Raw genomic sequence first — 27,134 nt, forward strand, 5'->3', positions numbered from 1 at the left:
AAGGCAGTGGGCTCTCAAGTCTCTAATTCCTCAGTCCTATTCCATGTTGCTTTACTCTGCTTCTACATTCATTGTTTCTCATGGGCTGCAGTAAGAAGGTGATGCATAAATCATAAATAGGAAATGGTTTTACCTTCCACGTATTTCTCGAAGTCTTTGGTTGGGGGAAAAAAAAAGGAATCAATCTGCTATGAAGGGTCTAAAATCACTTTTCACACTTGTTTCATATGAAAGGATGTATATTTTAGTAGTACTCTTTTCCAAATCACACATGAATGATACAAATAATTGTATTTGTCAACGATATAAGCTTCATTTCTCTACAAGCATGTTTTGTTTATTCTTACAAGGTTTTTGAGACATACAGCATTAGATGCTGAATTAGGAAATAGAAATTTGATGTTCAGTTTTGTTTTATTAGCAGAAGAAATTTCTTAGCTATTGAGAAAATACACTGAATGCTGGAAGATTAAGTACAAGGGACAAATTCTCAGAAAGATAAACCCAAATTCTAATCAGCAAAACCACCACTTTTAAATTTCACAAACCACAATTTTGCTTTTCTCAGTGGCTTCCTCAACTTCTACCAGAGCCCAAGTGTTTGAAAGTAAACAGCTCTAAACAAAACAGACAAAACTCAGTGGTTTATAACTAAGATGGAATGTGCCAGTTATGCTTAATTGGCCAAATCTAAAGATTCCTCTTAGAATGTGTCAATCAAGCCTTCTCCACAAATTTTTCCATTATACAAAGTAGCCTCTTCATTCCCCACAAAACAGAAGAAATTGTCCACAAATCCAGCAGCCTCAGCAATGAAACAGAGCATAAGTGCTGCTAGGTCTGTACTTGCTGACACTGCTTTAAGCAGAACATTTCTCTCTACATGTGAATGACATCAAACTCTGCTGGCAGAGGCTAAAACAAACCTTCCTAGTTTTATGTAGAAAATACTTAAGTTTAAGTAGGTCCAAAATTTTCATCTCCTGTGAGATGTCATTTCACATGAGCTTGGTAAGAAAGTGATAAAACCCCATCAGCTATGTCAGGAAAATTTCCTGCTTCTACCTTCATCCTGATTAGGATATTCGTGATGGTAGCGAAAATACTTGACATTGATCTGATTCAAAACAATGCATAAACTTTAAATGTTCTATTTTTTTATGTCCCCCGTGTCACCTATTAAAATCAGGAAGGATTTTAAAATGTGACTTGCACATTGCTCATGATACTATTTCCATTAAGTATGTGAATCTGTGATCACATTGTTTGGACAAGGAGAGGGGAAGATAACAGAAACATGTCTATCGATTCTAAGGCTGGTTTAAAAATCCTGGAAAAATAAATTTCCAACAGATTTGACCTAGAGGGTTGTCAGTTAGACTCTGTTTGCAAGATTGGTAATAACCAAATTTATTTTGAAAGTTCGAATAGACTTAAGCAAGCTCTGATGGAGAGGGTGGATTTCTTATCCATTTCTGAAAAGTTAATTGAAGAAGCATATAACAGAAAAACATCATTAGCTTTACAGGTCTTCAAACTCTCCTGGCTATGTGCTCAAACAGCAACACTGTTGGGAATACGATCTGGAGAAAGGTAGTAGTAAGGAAGCTTTTTGTTCTTGTTGCGCTCGGTGATGGTGCTGACAATCTCATCCAAATTCTTGCGGAATTTTGCCATAGCCTCTTTCACCGGTTTCTCCACGAAGTGTTCATCTGGGTACATGCCCAGAAACAGCTAATTGAAAAATACCAAGAAATCATGCTTTGAGAAAGAAAAGGCAATTCCGTTTCAACATTATGCCATTTGGCAGAACACCACCCAGAGCCTTGCCTCACAAATGCTTCTCTTAAAATAGTATTATCAATATTTAAGCTAGCCTACACCTTCCCTCTACTGCTTCTTTTCATCCTTGCACCTTTCTGTGGTGCTGGTTCAGGTGTCTACACGGCACTCCTTGACCTAAAGAGACCTCATCCACTGAAAACCATGCACTTTTTTCCAGGCCAGTGGTCAGCCAGACCAGCTTCCTATGCCAGATCTCCATATAGCCACACAAACATTTATGCTGCTAGAAAAAAGGATAGCATGAGAGGGGAATTCACAGCCAGAGATTTAAAAGGAAGATGACTGCTTCATTCAGTGACAATGTAAGATTCTGTTGACCTAAAACTGTCCTTCAGAGTTCAGTACGACAGTTGCTTTAGTCAGCATGGACTCTAAGGGTGCTCTGAAAAGTGCACTGCCAATATGCACACTGGCATTGCTTTGGGAACTTTGGGAACTATTTCCCCACAGTACAAGCTTCTCTGCTAGTACTGCTGTCTTCTTACAGAGAAACTGAATTTAAAGTACCCTCTGTCCATCATCTTCTATTTAGTGATTTCCAAACACACTTTCCAGAACCCTTGTGTGAAACAACCAAGTAATTACAACCTCATTTTACATGAGGGAAATGGCCACAGACCATGCCTGCAAAGCCTTCTGTAGGCTTGTTTTGTTTTCACTCCTCACCCACCAGGCACAAGCCACAGCTGCAGTGCACATGGCACTGGAGCAGATTTTCCAAAGGAACAGGACATGGGGACACAGTGCTGCTGTACTTTCTTCCCCAGCACTGCAGGGACAAGGAATGGAGAAAACCCTATGCCTCTGAAGCCCTCTGGCTCCCACACCAGCATCCTTACTCAGCAATGCCATCCTCAAGCTTATAAACTTTGATTATGGCTGAGACAGCCTCAGAGTAAAAACACAACTTCTTGCTCAGGGCTGGTCTGCATCTGGCAGAACACAGGCAAACCCCAGCAATGACACATCTCCACAGAAAGGTGAAAATGGCCAAGTCAGGCACAGGGCAGGACAACAGTCTCGTGAGTCTGTGCAGTCTTGCCACGGCCCTCATGGTCTCACATCTCTGGCACCTAGAGCAGGGAGCTTGACTTACTTCTTTGTCCTGGAATTGGCTCAAGGCCCAGACAGCCCCAAGATGCCAACAAGAACGTCCTCTGTCTGGCAGACTCTCCACGATTTGCTCGATGGTGACTGTCCCCTTTTCTGTTGGAGGAGGGCAGCGCATTGTTGGAGGGGCGTTGGGAATCCAGGAGCACCAGTCATACTGCACAAAAGAGCGAGACCACAGTGAAAACCTGCTGTGCTTGGTATTCAGGAACACACCAAAGAAAATCAGGAGTTTGCCAACAGGGAGTTTGCTTCTGTAATATGAGCCACTCGGACAGAGAAGATGTTAAGGACAAGGAGATGCTCTAGAGAAGGACTGGAGGTGACAAGGAAGTCCCTACTGTTTTGCTCAGGAACTCACAAGAGAGAGAGTTGGGTAATCTCAATGGGGGTATTTATTCTGATAACCACAGGCATGTGCCACACAGCCCAAATTCATCAGACTGACTAAGCCCTTAAATATTTTATTAAAAAAAGTTCCCTTCTGATTACTTGCGGTGATCACCTTTACTCCAGTTTCTCTTTTCTATTTCCTCCAAGAACATGCCCACAGTGAATGCCCATGTGGTCAGATACTAACAGAGATAAAGCATGCTGGTTCATCAAGAAATATGGAATATGGCATGCAGATATGGCCACAGTGAGCAGCAGACTGGGAATCACAGTCACTTCTGGCTTGGCGCAGTGCTGTGAGATGCTGATGTCTCATTTTGCCTCAGATATGACCCTGAGTTTTGCCACCATCTAAGATGCTGCAGTCACCAGAACTCCTTCTTTCCTAAGCACTTTCTCATTAACTTCATACATATCCCCTGCTCTGTCTGAGGGGGAATGCACAGCCACCTCCTCCTACTCCTCCCCTCAGCCCTCTCTGCCTTTTGGTTCCATGGCTGAAGATCTTTTTACTGATGGGCTGCATATCCTCTGCATGCCAAATTAAGAGATGGCTTCTTGGTGGTACTTGAACAGACAGGATATTCTGAGGGGGGCACAGGGAGTTGTTTCAACCAGTTGTAAAGACAAGTTAGAAGGGAATAGTTGCAGAGGTCTCTGGTCATGGACCAGACATGGACAGCAACAGTTTGAGTTCATTGGACACCAGGTTCCAGACCTTCTCCAGGGCTCCTGAGCTGCAGGGGTGGACAGGAGGGTCAGCATAGAAAGTGACACAGGGTATTTGGGAATAACCACCATAAGAAAGATGGTCTCTCTGCTTATCTCTGAGATCACATCTCAGAAACCACCTATGCCTGAAGCAAGAACATGCCAAAAAAAAAAAAACCCAGCACATAAAATCACAGAATATCTCAAGTTGGAAGGGACCTATAAGGATCATCTAGTCCATATCCCTGGTCCTTGCAGACCTACCTAAAACTGAATCATCAGACGAAGAGCATGATCTAAATGCTCCTTGAACTTTGACAGGCTTGGAACTGACCTTGGAATTTGACCACTTCCCTGGGGAGCCTGCTCCAGTGGCTGACCACCCACTCAGTGAAAAAGCTCTGTGACTGATCAAGTGGTTTGCTTCTGGCTGCTAAATCTGCTTTCCAAAATGCCTTGATGTTGAAAGAAATAGCACTTGAAAGGCAGGTTGTTTCAGGCCAGATATATATTAGTCAAGGCAGGCAGGGATAACACAGGTTATGTGACACATTAAATATCACACAGGAAGCTCCAAGTTGCCACTTGGCTTGTAAACTCAAGAAATGAGCAGCAATTCCATTTACATGCCTAAAAAATTATTCCCATAATAAAAACAACAAAACTAAAATATATGAGTTTGAACCCCATATCTGATCTTTGGTACATATGTAGGACTTTAAATGCTTTTCTCAGCTTCCAAATTAGTTCCGTTTCCACATACTTCACAGGGATTTGTAGATGGGTCTGCAGTTATTTTGACCAGAAAAAGTAATGTAATTTTGTACATCTACTAAAAAATGCTTCTCAGACCCCTCCCTGGTAGATGTACCTCACAGCCCAGAAAGAAGAACAGTCTTCCCACAAATTCCTACCTGACCAAAATTCACAGCTGCATGTTGAGCTGACGTAGTGAACATTATCACTGTGAGATATTCTGCTAGTGTCTCTCGTGTCCTGATCATCTTAGGGAACCCTAAATGAGAGAGAAGAAAAGCTTAACCCAGCAATGAAGTAACCCTGCCACCCAGTAGTAATCAGAAAATATGGGTTAGAGGGCCATGAAGCAGTCACTGAAGAGCAGGGCATTCTATGAATCTTGCTGTGTGGGCTAACAAGAGCTCCTCAGCTTCTCTGTGCCTTGGCTGTGCAGCTGTAAAAACAGCCTTACTTCTTACAAGCCTGTGAAGCATCGCCACTGTCTGCAAGTGTGTGGTTTTCCATAAGGAAAAGACAAAGTATAATTATGCCTTTAAAAAACACTGTCCCTGTCCTACCTACCCTGCAGCAAGGAACTCCCAGAGTCCCCAGGGCAGGGACCTCAGATGTTCCATTTCTCTTCAGTCTGCAGTGCGAGCAGGGAGTTCATGCCAAGGAGGAAGCCACCATGTGCTTGCCTTTATAAAGGTCTGAGGTTCAGCAATCAAATGTATTGCAAGAAAGAGTGCAGGGAGAGTTTATTCGCTGAAACGGGAAGTGAGGAAATGAGAACTTCTGGAAGACAAACAACAGAATGAGGAACAGAAATAGTTGCATTAAGCTGTCTTTGAAGGAGAATGATCAGAGTTATATAAAGAAAGAACAGAATTGTCAGGGACTAGGGAAATATTTTGCAACCAAAGCAACCCCAGGCCTGTCACTCTATGTAGATGTCACTCCTATCCTCACTAAATCACAGTCCTGCGCTGCACCCCCTGTCTCAGCCATCGTGACCACAGGTCCCACTTTACCTGCAGACAGTGGCAAGCTGCCCCTGCCCAGGCTGCCCCTGCCAGCTGCTTCATCTCTCCACTGCCAACCTGATGCAGATGTGAACTCAGCCTGAGAGAGGGAAGAGGTACCTCTGGCCAGCCACCAAGCCCAAAGAGGGGAAGATGCTCCATCCCCTCCTGTGTCCTGCTAATCTAAGTATACTGTGCTCATCTTTAAAAGAGTTTGGCATTCTACCAATCACAGCAGCCCTCCCAGGGCAGAAACAGGTGCCACAGCCTCCCTCACTTTTAGCCTCCTCCCATTCTTTACTTACCCCACCAAAGCTCAATTCTCTGTGATACAACCCTTGGAGCAGCAGCAGTGCAGAAAGAGATGCTGCAAGCCCGATAGGTTTCCCATCTGTAGTGGCAGTCCTCCCACCAGTGGTGCCTGTAGCATCCCACCCCAGCTGGAGCACTGGAAAGGTTCAGTATTTGTCCCATATCAAGATGTTTAGGTCAAGCATGATGTTCTTACCAGGAGGAACATAATTTCTAAACTTTTGTTAAGAGACAACCAGACAAACAAAAATGAACCTTTGCTTGTCCAGGCAGACAGAATCCAGAAGCCTTTTATCCACCAGAACATAATGATTGGAAACATCACAGTTTTGCCTGGACATCTGGCACTCCAGAGTGTGCACCTGCAACACCAGAGCTATCTGCCCTAGGTCACTGGCCAACAGGTGTTGACAGATGTAAATCAGACAGGACAATAGGAAGAATCCCCAGCCACATATATAAATTCCTGAAAATCTGCTTGGAAAAAATGTGTGTGAAAGAGAAAAGCAACAAGTTTAGGGAACAACAGAGGAGTATTTACTCAGGTGGGCAAATTGAGCCATGTTATGGATGAGAGCTCTCATGGCTAAGTAATGGTTTGCAAGAAAAGAGAGGCAGTGAGAAGAGACAGAACAAAGGAGAATATTTTTTGGAAATAATTATTTTTTCTTGAAGAGAGCAGGATAGTTCAGTGATGGCACAAATGCTGAACAAATGTAAAATGCAGCAATATACTCCTGTGGAGGTTCTTACATGTGTCAAAGGAAGGAGCTGTCTCCTGAGAGATGGCCTGAGCCAGGGTCTCACAATAAAACCAAGCATCTTCAGGCCAAGAAGAGAAAGGGTCTCTAACTTGTGCTGTGCACTCAGCACTGCTGTCAGCAGGAACTGGACAAGCTGCAGACCTGGCTGGGCTCACACCTTACCTGAGGCTTTGACACCCCTCATTCCATAGACATAAATGTCTTTGACAAAGGCCTGGAGCTCCACATCCTCACACACCACCTCGTCGCTCTCATAGTAGATGTGAATTACATCCTCTGCAAAACTGCAGACAGGAACAAATGAACAAAACAAAATGAAAAAGAGAATGCAATCTGCCACTCCAGAAGATGATCTTCTGACCTTGCAGATGCTACATGGAGAAAGAGAGAAGGGCAAGAGAAGGTCTTAAATCTGTCATATCTCCTTCCTGTAAGTGGTGGGAATGAACAGAAGCAACTTTGATTCATTTAGGACTGCAGAATCACTTCTTCCCCAACAAGAAGTTCCTGGACCACACTGAAAAATCCTGTGTACTTTTTTCTCTTATTTGAGGCTTTGCTCCTGCACAGACCTCTGCCTTCACATCTATATCATGTCCTCACTCCATACAGCCTCCCCTTTGCATATCCACATGGCTCCTACACTGGGCAGTGGGGTTCCCAAACTCTGATACCAGTACCATTCCCTGTATGTGGGACACTCCAAAGCTGCTCCTGAATGCCAGTAGTTGACCCCTCCTATTGGACATCCTTTTTGTGAAATACTTAAGTGGCACAGGAAACTTCTCCTGGGAAGAAGAGGTCTAGAGCTATTTCCTATACCCACTGTTTACAGCAGATATCTGCCTCCTGTTCAGTTCCTCTTCTCAAGATGCCTCTTCCTATAAATGCTTCCCAGGCTAGCTCACCTCTGAAAGCAAGGCTCTTAAAATATTTTAAAATCTGTTATCTTAAAACATAAGATAACAGAAGTAGTTTTGAAAGCAGTGAAAATAGGTAATTCTGATCTCCTGAAAGAGTTGCAGTTGATGACCAAATGACTGGTTAATGGAGCTGTGCTGAGATACTCCATTAGCTCTGCAGTTACCTTGCTAAATCTCTTGCCAAATATTTTGACAGCCCATAGAGTGAAATACTTGACTATAAAAGCTGACTGATGTGATTAAGAATTGTTATCCAACAAATATTTATCCCTTAATAAAATATAAATTTATACATTTTATAAAATTTATTGCAATTTGGAGACTTTTACAAATCTATCAATGTGGTTCCTATTAGCCAAGCAAGAGTTGTCACTGAGGCAGAGAAATAACTGCATAAACACCAAAAGTTTAAGTAATTTTAGCTTCCAGAGGAAGCTTAAGGAAAATAAAACCTTTGCAACATGCAGAGAGAAAGCTGCTCTCCATGAGTTCTGTCTCCATGCACTTGGCACTGGTGCCAGGTGATACAGGAAGGGGATCCTCCTCTCAGAAAATGACAGTATTTCAGACCCCCTTCCACACAAACAGAAATTAGTATATGAAGTGTGGGTGAGACCTTCTGGACTGAAGTATCTTTGGGCTGGTGTATCTATCTGCAGTTAGATCAGAAACAGGAGGAGGACTAGAGGACTTGACAAATTCGCTGTGTGAGACTCATTGTTTCTGTGGGAACAACCTTATCAGGTTCCATGGGTCTAGGCCATCTACAACATGTGAAGTAATACTGGGAATATAAATTATTTCATCAAAAAGTGAAGACTGATACCCCTGCAGAGTGTAGGAGATTCCTGGTGAGCAGACACATGCATGACCACATTCATGGGTCATCATCTCACACACTCAATATGCCCACACCATTTATAAACCAAATGATTTACAACTCTCAGCCTAGGTTGGGGCAGTGTAACACCATCCTCTAGCAAGGTTAACACCCACAAACAGTCAAACTGAGTTGACTAAGTACTACCTGGTATTTGAAAGGCATATCTCAATCTGCAAAGAAAACACAGGAAAGAGAAGAAGAACAAAAAGAAATTGAATACATGAAGAAAACAACCACAGCAAAGTTACAACTCCCTTTTCTCTCAAACTGGCAGTCACAATTGCAGGAAATATTGCAAGATAAGCCCTTGTCACAAACCAGAGAAAACACAGGAGACAAAGATGTCCCCAGAACTTCCAACATTATGCTTGCATCATAAAAGTCCTACTTTGTGTACACAAAAGATTTGATTTTTAATGAACACGCTTTTCAAAAGTCATGTGATCAGAAACAGCTGCATATTTGGTAAGCAACTAATGCCAGGCAAAAATATGCTGTTTGTTAAATGCCATTGCAAAATAAAAACCATATAAATCATCCAAGGCACTGTTTCAGATGTGTAAAGGAGCCATGTCTGTGTGGTCAAGCAGCCTTGCAGTACCTCTCCTTACTCAGAACTGCTGCCCTTCCTGATTAAACTCAGACTTTGCAATTTTAAGGCATTTTAAGAAAGGTTTTGTTCCAGTCATATTATACCTAATTTACTGAGTTTTAAAAGAGAACCGTCATGGAAGCCAAGCATATATTTTCAGTCCACAGGAACCTTGATGAGCTCACATGGCTGGCTTAGAGAACTGAGTCCTCTTTTGGCTTGCACACAGCTGAAAAAAATGATAACTAAACTCCTTCTGCAGGCTGAATTCCAACTCACTAAATTTCTGTGAAACTCTGTAGAAGAGTACATACTTGTAAATTCTGAAATACAGAATGCAAGGAAACAGCACTGAAAAATGCAGGAATTAGCACTCTTTCAAGAGTGTATGCTTGACTAAATAATTTTCCTCAGATGAGATACACTGGATGAAAAAGGCATTACATGACTAACCAGCCCAGATATTGTTTATGTGATGAAGATCAAAGTGAGCAGGAAAAAAATGAGGTCTGTGTCTCGGTGACTTTATTAGCCAATATCTAGAACTATGGTCTTTTACCTCTTTATAGCCTCCCAGACCTTAATGCCATCATCCCGGTAATAGTAGTAGGGGATATCCTCCTTGCTGTCCATTCCTTTAGCTTTGATCTCCTCAGGGAAGCAGAGGGACCTGTAAGTCAGATCCTTCATTGCTTTCTGCACCAGTTGTACATGTCCTCCTCCACCCGTAGCATTTGCCTGCAGGAAGAACAGCAAGATGGGAACAGTAGGAGATTTTTGTGCCAAAACTGGCTTTACAAATTTGCAGGAGATGGGAAACAGAATGCTGGTGAATCTGTTTTTCAAGGAGAAAACCGTATCTCTACACAAAGTACCAAAGCATAGAGGTCTACTGGAACTGTACATTTTGACTTCAGGGATTTCACACCTCTCCCATGAATTGCTGTTAATATCCACATTTGTACCCCAGGTACTGCTTATACTGGAGTACGCTAATATAGTACAGCAACATCAAAGCATGGCACTCCCTGCAGTGCTATGCTCCAGAACCAGTGCACGTGTGAAAGAAGGCAGCCCTGAGAGTGTCAGAAGAGGGCTTAAGTTAAGCTGCCAGTGCTGTTACAGAGTAGTTTAGGAGCAAGTTTTTAGGGATGCAGGCCACCTATAGTCACCCTGGAAATAATGCCAGGAGATCAATCCTGCTGGGTTTCTACAAATGAGGAGTAGCCAGGGTTTCAGTGTATGTTCAATTTGAAAAACACAGAATGTCCACAACAGACACCACAGCAAAGCTCTTCAGATAATCACTGCGCAAGAGATCCCAAAAGTTGCTTTTGATATGATACATATGATGTATGTATATGATACAGTGTAGTAGCAGTTCTGACCTAACATTTACTGTCCTCTGGCTGGTTCTTTGTCTGCATTGGAACCAACAAATTCTGGAACTCCAGATCCTTGCTGGCAGGTCTTACCCACACACTCATCCTACATGCATGGGGTATGGACATGACACTTCTGTTTAAAGGGATGCAAAGTCTCCACAGTCAGCAGTGGAGTACAGACATCAAGGAAAGGAGTCTGGATTGAACCCTTCTATTTTGCTTGGGTGAAAAACTTGGAAGCAAGGAAGATATTTTTGGCCTGGTGCCTGACACCTGACAGCAGTGTCCTGAAACCCAGGCTCTCTCTTTGAAAGGGCTTCTGAAATCACCCCAAACTACCACAGCATGCTCCTAGCATGTTGTCACAGAGACTGCTGTGTGCCAAGCTGTTGCAGCTCCTAGATGCAGCATTCCATTTCTCTCCCCTTGGCGTTATCTGTGAACTTAGTGAGGATGCATGCCAGCCCTCACCCAAATCACTGATAAAGGTGTGACATACAGCTGTGTTTCACTGACTCATGAAACTGAGACTCATTCCTAGCAGGTCTGCTGCTTAGGGCAACTCAAGAAGACAGTCTGGAATCCAAACACACTCCTTGTGATCTTAGAAATCTGTCTTACCTACATATCTTTCTGTGATGAAAGTTGCCATCTGCAATTCTGTTATTCATCTGTGAACAAAGATATTTATTGCTCACAGATGAATAACAGAATTTAATTAAAAATAAGTTGTGGGCTTAACTATGTGGATACATATGCAGGAATTTACGTGCACTCCTCTATTATAATCCAGAGGCACATCAGCAACGAGTGAGATACTGACTGACATTGGCCAGGTCTGATTTGGCTACTTAGAGGTAAAAGAACATCTTTAGCCCAACAAGACATCAGTTCTGTGTGCCTGTTTCTCGGGTGGCATTACTTATGTTTTGCCCTTTAATAGAAAGGTCAGGGAAGAAGGCAATATGTGACAACTAAAGGATATGTACATATGGAACCATGAAGGACAAAGAACCATGAATAACGATGAACTGACATGAACAATGAAGATCCACAAAGAGTTTACCTACCTTGTCAAAAAGGCCACATTCACAGATAAGCTGTTCTCGAGCTTTGGTGTTGATGGCTATTGTGAACCGCATATGTGGAACCAAGAGCTGTGAAATGAAACAAGCAATGGAAGAAGGAAAATTCTCAGACTGAATTCAACAGTAAGCCAGATGTAAAGCTTGAAGTCCTGGTGGTTTAGCTGTATGTTATCTTGCAGGGCAGCCAGTTAAACTATTTCAGCTGAACGATCACCAGAACTTCCTTTTGGTTTGTCCAACTGATGTGATAACCACCCCAGCCCACATACACCCTCCCTTCACGCAAGAGCTGACCTTGAAGAGGGGATGTACAGCAGGCAGCTGCCGGAACATAGCTATGCTGAACACCTCTGAGACTAAGTGTGTCCGTAAGAGGTGGGTCACTGTCTGGTGGACGTGGAAATCAGCGGAGCGGACCCAAATTTTAGCCAGCAGCCAGTCATATGTGGCATCCGAAGGAAGGAAGATGGGATTGTCTGGTCCAGGCTTTTGACCAAGCTGAAAGATATAAAAAGAATATGAAGCCCCAACTCCTTCCTGTTTAAATGAGACAAGAGACCTTGTGACCCGCTAAAGACCCTGACAGCAAGCCCACCTGGATTGCAATGGGCACAACTTTTTTCTCCAGATTCTTATACAGCAGACAGATGGGTGCAGCCAAGTACTGTATTGTGCATGGGTCTGTTTTATTGGCATCCACACCATCAAGCAGCTCATAGTCCACAATGAAAATGTTTCCTTGCTGTGGGAAAAGATGAAAAAAAAAAACCCAACCAAAGTAAAACAAAACAAAACAAAACAAAACAAAACAAAACAAAAATCATGATGTGTTTTAATGATATGCAAGCAGCAAGCAGCATGGAACAAAGGAATGGGAAGTTTTGGTCAGAGACTGACTTGAGCTTGCTGGCTACAAGCAACACTTGGCCCACCCTTGCTCATGGCAGCTCAGGAACGATGCCATTGAGACAGCAAGTACCACTGCAGAAACTACCTGACTTGTGTCTGCAGAGCCTGGCAGTGAGCCTTTCAGCAAAGAGCATCTATGTAGTTGGTACTCATGCAGTGACACTCGGATGCAAGCAAGTTTCACGCTGCCAGCTAAAGAGAACCCTGTGTTAATTGTACAAACAAAAGCAAGGCACCACCCCTGTCAAAGCTTCTTCAGCATGTTAGCAGGTAAGATGATACCAGGAAAGGAAGAGGCACCTTTCCCCTCTGAGACATCCAGTCAATCTCTAACCTTTCAAAGAAAACCAGTGAAAAAGCACTGGTCATCTCCTGGTTATAGCTCTTCCACTGGACCTGGAGACAAGCATTGCCTGCAGCTCCAGGACAGCACCAGGACAGCTGGCTCTTCTCAGAGAAGAGCCAACAGGAGCGTTGCCAGACTGCAGAGATAAACAGCTTTGCCGTGACCTATCACACATCCTGAAGAACAGAAATGTGGCTGAAGGCAGTAAGAACAGATTGTGGAGATTAGAGGATGTGAGAAGGAACAGGTGGAGCCCAGCCTGACCCAGAGCCATACCTTCACTTCCTCCTCCAGTGTCAGGTTCCTCTCCAGACTGCATTCTACCATATCCATGGTCACAGGCAGCTTCTTGGGTATCTCTGTGCATCTCCGGATCAGCACAGGATTACATCCATTCAGGAACTGGTAGCCAAACATAAAATCTTCCCTCCAGTGTTGCATCACATATTCTAAAGGGAAAACAAGCCTACAGCATCAACATCTGTGGAGCATCAATATCTACTGCATTGTAGGACTCCTCCCTTCCCCCTCACCTTCCCATTATACAGTACTGCAACTTTGAATAAAGAAAGCAGCAAGAAAAGGATTCAAAAGGTGACAGGTTCTTAAGAAAAATCACTGAAGTTAAATGGAAAATTTAATCCTTGCTTCTCACACTGAGAAGAATTAAATTGATGATCATTTGTTTCTCCATGTACAGAAGTAATGAGGAATAAAATATTCCACTGTCATGAAGAACACTCTCTTCATCTGTAAAACACCTTCCCAGGTCTTCCATGAAATCTGTAAACTGCCCTCTTCAAATTCACAGAGCATGCAGTAGAGAGGGGCAAGTTTAAAAACAGGTGGCACAAGCAGGAGAAGGGAAATACACATCAATTTGTGTAGGAAAAGAACAGCAGTGTCTGGAGCAATTCTTTTAGCCAAAGCTGGGTGAAGGAAATCTGGGGAAGGGCTTGGACTCTAACTCAGTAAAACTCCTCATTTGTTGTTTTGCTTGTTTGACTTGTTTTCCCTCTATTTATTTTGCAATTGCTGATATAAGCCCAGATTAACATCTCAATAAAACTCTAGTTTTGGATACTCCATCTCTTTATTATTACATATGTAGTACTAATGAATATTTTCCATAGTTGCAGTGTTCTGTTTTGTAATGTCATGTTGTCACACTTCAGTTAATATGAAAAATCCCACTGGTGTCTTCAGGGGAAAAATGAAGGTAGTGAAGTTTTCCACTGCTGGCTAGTTTTAAACAAGGCAGGATTTTTCTGAAAGCAATTAATTTTTCTAAAAAGGGTAAAAGGATTAAAAATATAGGCCCCAAGGGAATGCAGTGATAATTAAAAAAAAAAGTCTCAAAACCCATAATGCTTTTTCATAAAGCAGAAAAAACTTAAGTTTATATAAAATGACATTTACAGTATCTCCATCAACTGCCTCATAAGTCTGGAGCTGTATCTGAGGTCTACATCAAGAAAAAAATTACTCAGAACCTCGGACAGAAACTGCATGACTGAAAAATGCCTTGAACCACCTTCTCCACTATCTCTGTTTCTGCCAAGGCTTGTAAAAAAGCAAACTGAGATTTGTATTAATATAACAGAGACCAATGCTTAATGTTTAAATGTCACAGAATTGGAGCTTTCCATGAGGATGGAAATGTTATCAATGAAATTAATTGTAGATCACATCTAATTCTTGTGTTAAAAAGCTTTAGGATGCAATCTTACTAAATGTAACAAATTGATGTAATTAGTTTTTAACAATTCTGGCACCTTATGTGCTTGGGTTTATACCCAAGAAAAGAGTAATTTCTCTTATTTCTGTGAATTGATCCCTAGGCAGTCTGAAGAAGAGTAAAACTCCAGAGAAGGAGGGAAAACCATTTTCCTTTGCAGAGCCTAAACAGTCTATTCACACACACTCAAGGAGACACACATTAACCAATTTAAAGTAGCTTTATGTATATCCAAGTATTTCCAATAATACAAATACAATAATACAAAAAGATAAAGTAACCATGGATGATACCAGAATGTTGGGCCTGGCTCACAAATTGAAAGTTCCCCAGTCCATTTCTACAGAAATGGCACCATGAACATCAAAACCCCCCGACTGTCTGCAATTCTTTTTACTGGGTTTTTAAGTAACCTTTAGGATTTACGTATTGGAAAGGGTTAAAGAAAAGCATCATTTTGTCTTTGATATGTCAATACTACATGAATGAATTTTTTTCACAGAATTAAAGATACTGCAGAAACTATCCCTGAAAGCAAAAGTGAAATTCATACCCTTAGACAGGGATTTTTGTCTTCTAGTAAGAGGATGCACGAAATGGCAAGCACAGGAGGATATTTAATGCAATATGAATAAATAATTCTGACACATTTTTGCATCATTTTTGACAAGTGACATTTTGTACAATGCCACAAGCTTTTTCAGATCTAGCTCACACTAATTTCCAGTAAGAAGCACAGTTCCTTGGACTGTGGTCTGATGACTTATCCTGGCCTGCACCAGGACCAGGTGAAGGAGTTACAGTTTCCGGGTCATTCCCAGCTCTTTGTAACCCATCCCCAGAGCTGCTGGCCTAACAGCAGAGGCTTTCCTGTCTGGAATGACTTCTGTCAAAATAACCCCTGTGGGGAAAAATTTACCCTTGAAAAACATTTGAGGTGCCCCAAGCCACTGGCACAAATGGCCCAAGAGAAGCAGCTGAGAAGAGCTACAGGTCTGTGACAGGTACAGGTCTTAGGACAGCAGAACCAAGGCACTGGTAACCCCCTCCCACCCCAATATTCAACAGGGTTGAGAAGCCAGGACTTTCAGCAGCCAGGCAACTGAGCACATGGCTGGGATATCAGGCAACAGCCTTTGATCTGGACTGTGTCAGAGGCAAGAGGGGTCACCCTTGTGCTTGCCCTTGACAGAGAACATTACCAGATTTCCCTTTCTGGAGATTTTCTGTGTGTTCAGATGAAGTGGGGCATGGACAATCAAACTTTCAAAAATGCCTTAACAGCTACTATGATCACTCCCACTAAGTTATCTCTAGGTTTAGATGCAAAATACTTACAAAAATCTGTCCTATGGGACTTGAACATACTTGAAAATACATTTCTAAAAGCCAGAAGGGACCATAATGCCCAGCTGCCCTGACCTCCAGCATAGCTCAGGGCAGAGAATGTCACCGAGCAATTCCCAGTAATTCTAGTTCCTTGTGAGATCATAAATTTGTTTTTAAGTCTTGTGGGTGTGATAAGCAGTCAGTCTGTATTTTGTTTAAGTCTTGTGGGTGTGATCAGCAGTCTGAGATTACAGTTTATTTATTGGAGAGCAGAAGAGGAGGTCAGCCACATCTATCCTAATCAGATGATCAAACAAGACAACTAATTAGTCACTCCATGACACAAACACAAGCAAATGCTGATAAACTCACCAGAGATTGTGTTGCTGATTCTGACAAAGATCCTCTCAAAATCTGCAAAATCACTCCAGGAGGACTGAAACATGTGCATGAAACGGTTGACATAAAGATTCTCCATCCTAAAAAATAAACCAAAACAAAACATATCTGAAAAAATAATGTCTAACTTTCTCAATACCCATTCCTATTATTTTTCATGATTTTATGTATCTAAACACAATGAACTTTTAGTACTGGAATGTGGGATTAGTCACCCTACCAAATTAATATCGCAGGCTGTGGTTTACACAGACGGCTGAAAGGCATATCAAGGGCCCAACTTCTGCTATTGGCTTTACAGAACTCCATTCTAGAATTGTCCTCAGCAGCCTACAGTGGCAGTGCTTTAGGACCTATAAAAACTGTAGTTAAAGAAGCTAATGCTTCACACACTGTCAGTGGTTAGCATCAGCTGAGAGTGCTGAGGGCACTACTAACACCAGTTCAGAAAGTGGTATGGTGACACAAAGAGACTGAGAGAGGTGCACAGATTCATAAGATAAACAACCCAGGATAAATCAGCCACTATTCCCAAAAAAACCCAGGTACTGTATCTACATGACCAAGGCCAGATTGGATCCCAAAAGTGTGAGGTCTGACTTTGAGAGCTTTCTATTTACTTGAGCTTCTGGATAAACTTGATGTTCACATCTAACCTCAGAAACCAAGGCTCTTGGTTGCAGACATCACATGAACACAGCGGGCTGGGAGCCAGAAATGTCTGACTTCATCTGCTAATTCAGCAAAAACAGCACAGCCAAGCAAGTTCCCTTTATATGAAATGATGAATCCTAAATTATTGCATAAATGCTAAACTGCTTTTATTAGATGGAAATAATTTACTTTGACTAGAAAGCAAATAATGAATTTGAAAAAGAAAGCTGTCTTCCCACTAACACCCCAAATGCACAAATAAAAGCACATACAGCACATGAAGATACGCAGGGCAGGTAACAAAGTAAAGGAAAGCCACAGTGTTGCATGGAACATTGTGAAAAAATAATTCGAGAAGAATCCCAGGAGGCTGGATTTGTAATCAGCAAATGTATAGAAAAGACTGGATCAGAACTGGTTGGAGAAGACCAAAAGCCTGGAGAAACAGCCAGTGGTTATCTGGAAGGAGGGCTCTAGACCAACATGACCACAACACAGACAAAGGACCTGCTTCTGCACTAAGCCCAGATGGGGTGCACGTAGAATGGGCTGCTTCTGCTGCTGCAGATGGCAGTCAAGGCTAAGAGGTGCCTGGAAGCGTGTTTGGAGTAAAAGCCACACAACTGCCTAGGCTAGAACAGGGGATGGCCTCTCCAGAGGCCTTTTCACACCTGACAGGGACACGGGATCACTGTACAAGGATCAAAGCAAGGGTAACTGCTGGGCAGGACTTTCTGCATAGGGACCAGGTATCTGAATCACAGATGAACTTCAGGAGGCAGCATGACCATCACCAGAAGGTTAAATTGTTTTAAAAAACATAACTCAATAGCTTGACTCATTTGAGAGTTTCCACTAAAGGTCCTGCAGGGCCTCTGCCCTCCTTCAGAACTGCTCTAAGATTAGAAAACATTTGGCGTATAAGCAGATATGTACTGCTCCATTCCTGCCCAAGAAGCTCCTCCTACCTGGGATTACTGACCAAACCAGGCAGTAGGCACAGCACCTGGGATCTAGTCACAAACCTGCTGTGGTTGGACCTGCTGAATGCCAGCCACACATCCATTCTCAGATGTTTTGAATATTCCAAAAGGAGGAAGTTCTTCATATTTCCTAGCTTGGAAAAAACTTCCAAAGGACTTAGGAAACAAAAATCTGCTTTCCTCAAGAAATCAAGTACTTTGAAGTCTCTGGCACACAACAGAAACCAGAGCAAGGAAAAAACAAAGTCAGAGTTGCTTGCAGAACTTAATCTACCCAAATGCAGCACTGGTCCAAAATAGCTACACAAGCCTGCATTTCTGGCACAGAATCCAGGCTGTGAGTTTCCATTTACTGGATAGTGTAGGTCACATCAGCACCAGACACCTTTAGGATTATCTCCACCTACGCACAATTAATCCTTTAAACTTACAGAGTTATCCACTGCCAACAACATCTAAAGATCCAACCGTGGAACAGCATGAAGAGTATCTGAGACATATCTCCCTCAAAGTTCATTTTTACATGTCCCAAGAAAAGGGGGTTTCCCTTCCCCTCTTCTACTACTTCCTATGTCTCATGTAACTCTGCCAGCTCTCATATATTCCCTTGAAAGTGCTCCTTGCCCACTGCTACATTTTGCAGCTCCACAACTGCCTTTCCAGGCACACTTCCCTGTCTTCCCTCCTACTGCCCTCAAACTGAAATCAGGCCCCATGCCTTCCCCCATGTTTCTCCACTCCATTCCTGCAAAAAGTTGTTCCAAGCTCCCAAAGCACATCAGGGTAGTTAGATAAGGGCTATCAAACTCTTCTCCAAAGATTTTCACAATTCACTTGACCAGAAATATAGGTCTAGATTTTTCAGCCAAAAGTGCCGGACAAGAAGCATTGCCATTGCTTGGACAAATCTGTTTTGTGTCATACCAGTTATCCAGAATGGCTGGCTGGCTGCAATACAGTTTCAGGTTCCTATTTCTTGGAGAGGGCCCCTTACAGCTAATGACAAAGATAGATGTCCCTGCACTCTGTTGAGTTGGTGCCAAGTTTCGCTTGGCAGCGGCTCAGGACAACATGCCACAGCCTGGCAGGATGGGATTGCTGGATGGGGAATGCAGCCTCCAAACTGCTTATATCTCCTAATGGCAAACCTCTCAACTCCAGTATTCAGGTGCTGTTGCTCCTACATCACTCAGATCTTCTATATGAGCTGGGACCAGCTGTTTTGCACTGGCTAACATCATGCTGATTTGACTCTGCACTGGTAGTGGAATTCAGCTGCATAAATGAATAAAAAATATACCCAGAATGCTCTGACATGTAAGGACCAGTCTCGTCTCATGTCAGACTATTCCATCACCTGATAGTGTGGTGGGATATCTGAGACAGTGTGATATGGCTTGGGCATATCACAGACAGCACAGAAGGTCAGACAGGTCCCATCTGCCTCACTGACACCATACTGTTCCAGAGCTCTGCAGGATTGATTATTCAGGCTCATCCAATGGCCATCCAATGCCTTCCTCAATGACATGACAAGTGCAAGTGGGTGGATGGTAACCCAGACACCCCAAGCAGATTACACTCAGGTGTGGATAACTGGTGAGCTGCTTGGAAGAGATTTTCTCCAGCAGGATGTCAAAGGTGCATTGATAACAATCTCCTTTGTGTATGGACCAAAAGATGCAATTATTGCCAACAGCCAGAGGAGAAAGGTATCTCCCAGGGCAGTGCTGAAAACTGAATGAAAAGCTCAAGGTCTCAAGTGCCTGTAGTCCTGCTGATGCTTTTCACCAGTGTCTCCTCCATCTGCCTACAACCAAAACCATGGCTAACAAGAATGCAGAGGCTCAGTCAGTTCCCAGTGTGAATAACTTAAATATTGATAACTAAAAACCAAAGTAACAAATCCATTAAAATCCTACTTTCCTACTTTGATTGGCTGCTGATCCAGTGCTTGGGAAAAATAGTCCAATTCTGAGATTCAATGAAACCTAAAAGGTTATCAGATCCTTACCCTACCCCAAAAGAGATTCTGCAAACTCCTGAATTTCAACAAACACTTACGCTTTTGTGTAGTTCAGAACGAAGTCAATTCCCTTCTCATTGTCAAACTGGATGTCACGAGGCAGTTCCCTGTGAGAAAGGGCATCGATGCTCAGGGGAAAGCCTGGATGCCACTCCTTCCAGCTGAGAAAATAAGAGTGGTTTGATTACCCATCAACCTTATCAGCATGGGAGCTGTGTCCTTTACTCCACTGTTTGGTGACTCACTGCTATAAAGGAATTTGGTGTCAGACTCACTCAGGCCAAAACAAGTGATTTACACCATATCAATACCTACCAGTATCCTGAAGAATCCTGAAGCAGACTGCAAGGCATCTACTTGGCCACCTACCTCACAAAGCTTGAAGTAACTTAATAGCTCTGATATTTCTACACACTTCAACGTTTGGTTGAAACTGGCAGTAGCTTCAAATGTATTATGAGGGGAGGGACAGAGAGACAGCTGCCCAATGCATGCTCATTCTTGAGACTACAGTTCTGCACAACTGAGATACAGCAGCTAAAACTACCCAGGCAAGCATTCCTTCAAAAGGCACTCTCCAGGAGTCTTGATTCAACTGTTCTACCTCCTAATGGTCATGGCACACATTTTTTGTCCCATTTTATTTCAAAACAAAAGAAAGTGAATCATAAAGAATACTGTTTCAATGGTATTGCCAAACGGCCTGCCACACACAGACTGCATTGTGTATTATCAGTTATGCATCAGAATTTTAAGTAGCTATTTCCCTGAAATTACAAATGGTTTTCCCTTCCTTATTGCATATGTAAATCATATTTTGTGGCACACCTCTTTTTGAACCATATTTTCCTCTGGTCTATTTTCCATAATTTGTAGGGAACAGCCTTTCTTGTTCAAATGAAATAAACAACACACACACCAAGCCTCAATCCATCAATTGTGAATTGACCCTTTGCCCTGACACTTACTCTCCCAATAAGGAGATACAAGTGCAAGAAACTTTTGTTATTTTAATAGAGCACATCTCTAGCAAAAGACTTTTTTAAAAATAAAGAAAGAGGCTATCTGGAGTTACCCTCTGAGAAGAGACAGAATTTTTTCATCATGACACCAACTAGGAAAAAATGTCTATGGTAGCATAATATATATGTGATATATATAAAATACATATGTATATGTGTGTGTATATATATATATATGTGAAATATATATGTGTAACATACATATGTGAGATTTTTATCTATCACAACTGTGCTGTTAGCACATTCCACTGCACCCTGGTGCAGGAAACAACTCAAGCTAGCTTGGTGCAGCAGCCAAAAAGCTCCAGGGAAAGCTGACATGTTCACATCATGTTCTAAAACTGTAGTACTGCTTGTAATAGGCAAATGAAATATGTCTTCAAATATTCCTTGAAGATTTTCTTTGAAAGCACAACGGTGTGCCAGAGGGCCCACAGAGAGGCTGTATCACTGAATTCCCGGTGAAGTCTTCCAGACAGGCTTATCTGAGGCACAAGTACCTCGTAAAGCCACTTGCACCAGGATGCACTTTACAATTAACTCCATCTAAGTCAAAACCAGATATGGCAAACATGGTAACTTAGGCTTTCTCTTACCCAGCAAGCAGTTGAGTAGCTAAGAGGCATGTGATGCTGTGAATATACTCTGCCACACTCTGACCTGATGAGGACAGAGCCTGGAGCAGTGGAAACTCACCGGTACATTTTCTGACGGGATTCGAGCTCCTTGCGTCTGTGCTGTTTGAGAATCTGAGTCTTGTCATCTCGGGGGAGCTTTGCTGTTAACAGGGAAAAGAGACAGGGTTATGAGGTTCCTCCACCTCTCACAGCCCAGGTGTTGAGAAGGACAGCAAAGTTTTCAAACCTTCAAACTTCTGATCAATACCTTTACAAAATTTCTGCGGGAAATGCTTGCATGATTCAATTTAGTACTTTTGAGTAGACACACAGGTCCTTAGAGAATCTGTGGAAGAAGATGAGCTCCTGACTTGGTGCTTCCAAGGGAAAATCGGCTTAAGCTAGGAACACGTGTCTCAACTGTATATATTGGATTTCTCATGTAGACACTTGCTGTACATATCTAGTGTTATATGGTCTGAAGAGGGTCATGGGAACCAATTTTACAGTTCAGTATCTAGGGGAATTTCTGTCAATAAGAGAAACCACAGCATTATTCCAGCTCATCTCTGCTAAAAGGCATCGTCAGGAAACATCTCCAAGTCTCTTTCCTTGAGCAATGCTCTTCCCTGTCAGCTTGGAGCACATCTTCCAGTCATGAGAACAGAAAGAAAAAACAGTGAGACTTCTGTTCTAGACATTTTGCTCTTCTGACCATGAATTCAATATAATATTAAATAACACAGAGATTTCCTTAGTGATCACAGAAAGGGCAAGATACAAGACTCACTTTACATACACAAATGTGGAGGCAGATAAAGCCAGTATGAGTTTCATGACAAAAGCTGGTTGGGGTTGGACATATCAGAGGTAATACAGCTGGTAACATATATGGCTAATGGTTTCCAGGTGGTTGTGTTCAAGTTACCAGGAGAGTTTCACTTGCTCTTCTCCTTCACCTCACTACACTCTGAAAGCCACACAAAGCTGCCTTCCGTGGAAGTGGAAAGTTGTTGCAAAAAAAAAAATAATGAAAAATGGAAAAACCAAAAAGAAACTGACACTTAGTTGTCATTTTAGGACAAAAGATTTCAAACACAAAAAGCCGTAGCCAGGAGTAGCCAAAAATGAAAGGGGAATATAAACATTTATTTCCTGCCACCTCACACTTGTTTCAGCTGTTTTCAGGCACTCATGCTGCAGAACACTACAGCAGCCAACCTACCCCAGGTACCAGGGAGGGGAACAAGCAAACATCAGTGACAAATGTCTGCCCAAACCCTGGTCACAGCAAGTAGGTGTCAGAGACACTTAAAAACACTTTTCTCAGTTGATCACCATTACTTGGAGCAGTCAAATCCATCACTCTGCCTTGTCCTGGACTAGACAGCATGCAGAGAATGAATGAAAAGCAATCTGCTGTTTCAGTTTGCACCTGCTGAAAAACTCTGGGATTTTATTCCACTCTCATGAAAACAAGACAATTTACAGGCAATTAATCATAGGCCACTTAGGAGCTAAGTATGAAACAAACAGGGAACACTAATTCTAATTAGATCAAAAGGGCTTCCAGCAACGGGGATGTGGAGTAGAAGACATTGGCATTAGCATCAGCCTTCAAGACCAGTGTAACAAGCCAGTGTTAGGACTCTTCCTTGTATGTGCTTCCCAAAACATCCAACCCAACTGCCAGTGCCTAGCCCAACAGGCTGCTGAGAACATATTCCTGGTAGGGAAAGCCCATTCTCTAGGATGCAGCAGGGGATTGGCAGTGGGTTTTCATCAGAGAGAGAAGACTGGGAGGTATGTGGAGAAATGGGAAGGAGAGATGGGAGTATTCCAGGTGTTCAGCAGGAAATCTGGTTTCTAATAGTGCTCACCTCTTCCATCTCGAAGGACAATTTCCTTTTCATCTGTAATCCAGCGGTAACATGGGAACTCCAAATAGTCACCCACTGGTGTTTTAACAGTGATATACTTAAGGTACCAGTCATCCTGGTACCAGTATTTCCGTTTCTCAATTTTTATTAGCTGAATTTCTCCAATGTCTTCTTCCACAGTCACATCATAGGAGTCAACCTGCGGAGCAGAATACAGCCAGTGATCCACTGCACATGCAGGAAGCACCACCAGCACTACCCAGGAATACCTAGCTTTTCCTCACACAGCTTTCCAGCTTCTTGTGGGTGAAAAAAGGAAGTCCTATTATTGGACTGCAGTGCAACAGAAAGACAAAAAAAAGAACAAACAATAACATGCAAAACACTCCAGAAATGGAGAAACATTTTTGGATGCAACCTAAAAATCTAAAACTCCTTGAAATGTTTGCTAGTCTTAGAAAAACATGCAGGCTGTGAAACCATTCACTGCTCTCCCAGCAGCAGCTGAAGGAGGTGCTGCTCTGACACTCGGTTGCTCAAGGTTTCTATGACATTTGTTGTACGAGCTCCCTTGGTAACATCAGCATGGCTGCACGGTGAGCCAGAGGTGCAAGGAGCTTTTATACAGTTTGAGGGCAAAGTGAGAGAACAGAAGTAATGAAAACTATTGGACTGTCCAAACTCCTGTACCATCCTGTTAAAGCAATTTAATCTCATGCAAAACCTAAGTCTTCTCTCTTTTTGAGGAGGGATTCCTACTGACCATTCTTATATTGGAAAAAGGATGGCACAGACAACTCTTTCTATAAGCACAAAGCTCTAAGTGGAAAGAGGTGTATTTCCATTCTGGAAATACATGTTAGTACTTTTCTTTCAACAAAAGCAAAAAAGCAGATGAAAGGGGAACAGGAAGGAAAGAGATAACTGAGGGATACCATAAAACTTTGAAATCACTCAGCACCAGGGGAATTTACTCAAAAGACACTACAGAAAGGAAAGAAACTATGAATTTTAACATTGCCTGTGCCCAGAGCTTGAAGTAAGTCAGAAAAACTACAACTGAGCTACCATTGTAAAAATTCCTTCAGGCTTTTCCACATACTCTTCCCTCAGTCAACATTTGCCATGCAAATTCCCTACTCAGATCCAGCCCACGCCCTCTTTAATCATATCTAGTAATAAGCCCAATTTGCAATAATGCAAATGAAGATATTAGGAGGATAATGGAAGTACAGAGCCTGGCCCAACATTTAGGAAAAAACCCACCCCAACCTGGAAAATAACAACATACAAAATAATGCTGCAAAATTCTGCTCATCCTCTAAAGAGTGGTATTTGTTTAGGAATGGATTAACAATTTAATTGCAGTGCAGAAAAAAAAAAAAGTATAAAGATGTTACTGAAAGGAGCAATAAAGGCAGAACTGTGAAAACAATTGCTACATTTTGCAAACCAACCAAACTCAAACTCAGACTCTTTTCGCCCACTTCAGTTTTATTTTTCTGATTCTGTACTGGTATTTTTCTTTTCTTTCCTTTTTCCCTTACACAATATATTATTAAAACACAGTATTTTGGGCACAATGTAACCTGAACAGGTGCCTGGAAAAACATGCTGCATTCCCCAAGAAAACATCCTCAAAACCAAAATTTAGCACATTGTGCTGTAAGTGCCCAGTGAGCCAGACACTTTACAGAACACGGACTTATTCTGACATGATAATGATAAATACATGCTGAAAAACTGACTTCTGCTAACACCCACGTCCTCTGTTCGTTCCCCTCACCCAGTGGATGTATCTCTGCTCCTGATGGATCTGGTCTCACAGCAGCTTGCCAGCTGCTGCTGGGCACATACCGAATGCTCCCATCGTGGCATTTTCATCCTGTGACAGGATCCAGTCCAGCTGAATGCTCAGAGTACTGCCAGGCTCTCCATCAGAGCCACCTGAAACCCTCTTCTGCAGTCCAGGAATAAGATAAAGTCAGTAAAAGCCTGGTAGTGATTTCCTCAGCTGGGCAGGGCTCTAGCCCCTTGGGAGAGCACCCTAACCCTAAGTTTGCAGGACAGTCTGAGGTCTCCTTCAGCCTTGGTAATGTTTGGTTTTGCCTAAAACGTGTGACTATTCAGCAAACAAGTGGGGGAGATTCAGGTAAAAAGGTCCTAAGCTAATGAATGTTTAATAATAAAAGAAAATTAATTTCAGTAGCAGTGGCAAGTAAATATCTGGGGGACCACAGCCACACATGCCATCAACACCTACTCAAAATGCTGACTTCTGTTAAGTGTGTCCATGATGTTTGACACAGAAAAGACCATGGACCTAATTCAGGCTGCAAACCACGATTGAAAAAACCACACCTCAAGGCAAAGCAGCACCATGACACTGAAGGCTCACTTGTACATGCAGTGGTAGGTCTAACTTCCAAACTTCTGAATACATTTTTTAAACTTTCAAAGTTGCTTCTATCTCATCAGACCTTCTAGAAACTGAATTTGGTTTCCAGGTAAAATACACATTTTGGAAGGGGAGGAAAAAAGGTCTATTATTTCCAGAGTGGACAATAAGCAAATAAATAAATGTCATTATAAATCAGTGCTCAGAGTATAAGCAATTACATTTGGACAGTCCAAATACGGTGACAGGACCACAGAGAGGACAGGGCACGGCAAACAGCAGAAATCCGGGTTAAGAAGAGGAGCACAGTTGATAGGCCAGCCACAACTTCATTCTCACACATTCATGCTGTTTTTCAGCTTTCACTGACGTTGCCTTACACATTGGCAGGCATTGTAATTCCCACTAGATGTTCTTACCGCTTTGTTTAATTCTTTGGAGATAACAGGGCTCTAACTATTAGTAAATACTGACCCTAAACATCACCTATGAACAGGAAATGCACAATTTTTTTTAGTATGTGTAAAGAAAGTACCAGGAGATCTGAAAGCCCATCGTAAGTCAGATCCAAAGAGGATCTTTCCCAACGCCTGACTGACCACAGCTAACTCCTGGGGCAGGGCCGGGGAGGGCAGCGAGTACCTCAGCCTCGGTGTCCCGCTCCGGAGCACCGGCACACGGAGACAGGAGCTTAAACAAAGTCCTGCCCTGCCCCTCGGGGCTCCGGGCAGGGGCGGCCGAGGTGCGAGCGATGCTCCGCGGCTCGGGGAGCAGGGCGGCGGCTGGTGCGCACCGCGGGACTCACCGCGCCGCGCTCGAAGTCATTGTAGAAGGGCTTGTCCAGGAGGTGCCTCTCGCTGCAGCCGTCCGTGCCCTGCAGGGTCAGGTACACGTAGTCGTCGGTGCCCGCGAACCACTGGCTGCCCGTGGCCACCGTGACGGTGTAGGTCGGCATGGTCCCCTCGGTTCGGTTCGGCTCGGCCCCACCGGAGCTGCTGAGCCGCGCTCCTGCCCCGGCCCGCACCCTGCCCGGCGCCGCCGCCTCCTCCTCTGCCACCGCACGGGGC

The 27,134-nt window shown here is 42.9% G+C and overlaps 1 protein-coding gene across 2 annotated transcripts; it reads right to left on the reverse strand.

Annotated features, from left to right (window-relative positions):
* Window positions 1-247: 247 nt before the first annotated feature.
* On the reverse strand, window positions 248-27,111 carry ALOX5 (arachidonate 5-lipoxygenase). 2 transcript variants are annotated; one of them, XM_058841930.1, is made up of 14 exons: window positions 26,873-27,111; window positions 23,670-23,868; window positions 21,869-21,950; window positions 20,189-20,311; window positions 16,461-16,567; window positions 13,298-13,470; window positions 12,362-12,508; window positions 12,061-12,264; window positions 11,749-11,835; window positions 9,853-10,031; window positions 7,058-7,179; window positions 4,974-5,074; window positions 2,942-3,112; window positions 248-1,734 (listed from the first exon to the last, which is right to left on the reverse strand). In XM_058841930.1, the coding sequence occupies exons 1-14, from the start codon at window positions 27,020-27,022 to the stop codon at window positions 1,555-1,557; spliced, it is 2,025 nt and encodes a 674-aa protein (XP_058697913.1). In that variant the 5' UTR covers window positions 27,023-27,111; the 3' UTR covers window positions 248-1,554. The 2 variants fall into 2 exon arrangements, 1 of the variants encoding a protein (XP_058697913.1); XR_009277889.1 differs by lacking the exon at window positions 248-1,734 and adding an exon at window positions 5,380-5,592 and having other exon boundaries at window positions 3,081-3,112.
* Between the last annotated feature and the right edge of the window lie 23 nt (window positions 27,112-27,134).

This window comes from Poecile atricapillus, chromosome 6 (genome assembly GCF_030490865.1).
Source record: "Poecile atricapillus isolate bPoeAtr1 chromosome 6, bPoeAtr1.hap1, whole genome shotgun sequence".
Lineage (NCBI taxonomy): Eukaryota > Metazoa > Chordata > Aves > Passeriformes > Paridae > Poecile > Poecile atricapillus.

Excerpts from the sequence above, each read along its gene's own strand:
- ALOX5 (XM_058841930.1), bottom strand. The coding sequence starts at position 27,022 with ATGCCGACCTACACCGTCACGGTGGCCACGGGCAGCCAGTGGTTCGCG. Across the intron at positions 16,568-20,188 it reads GTTCTGAACTACACAAAAGC|GATGGAGAATCTTTATGTCA; the intron begins GTAAGTGTTTGT and ends TTTATTTTTTAG. Across the intron at positions 1,735-2,941 it reads GCCAATTCCAGGACAAAGAA|CTGTTTCTGGGCATGTACCC; the intron begins GTAAGTCAAGCT and ends TTTTTCAATTAG.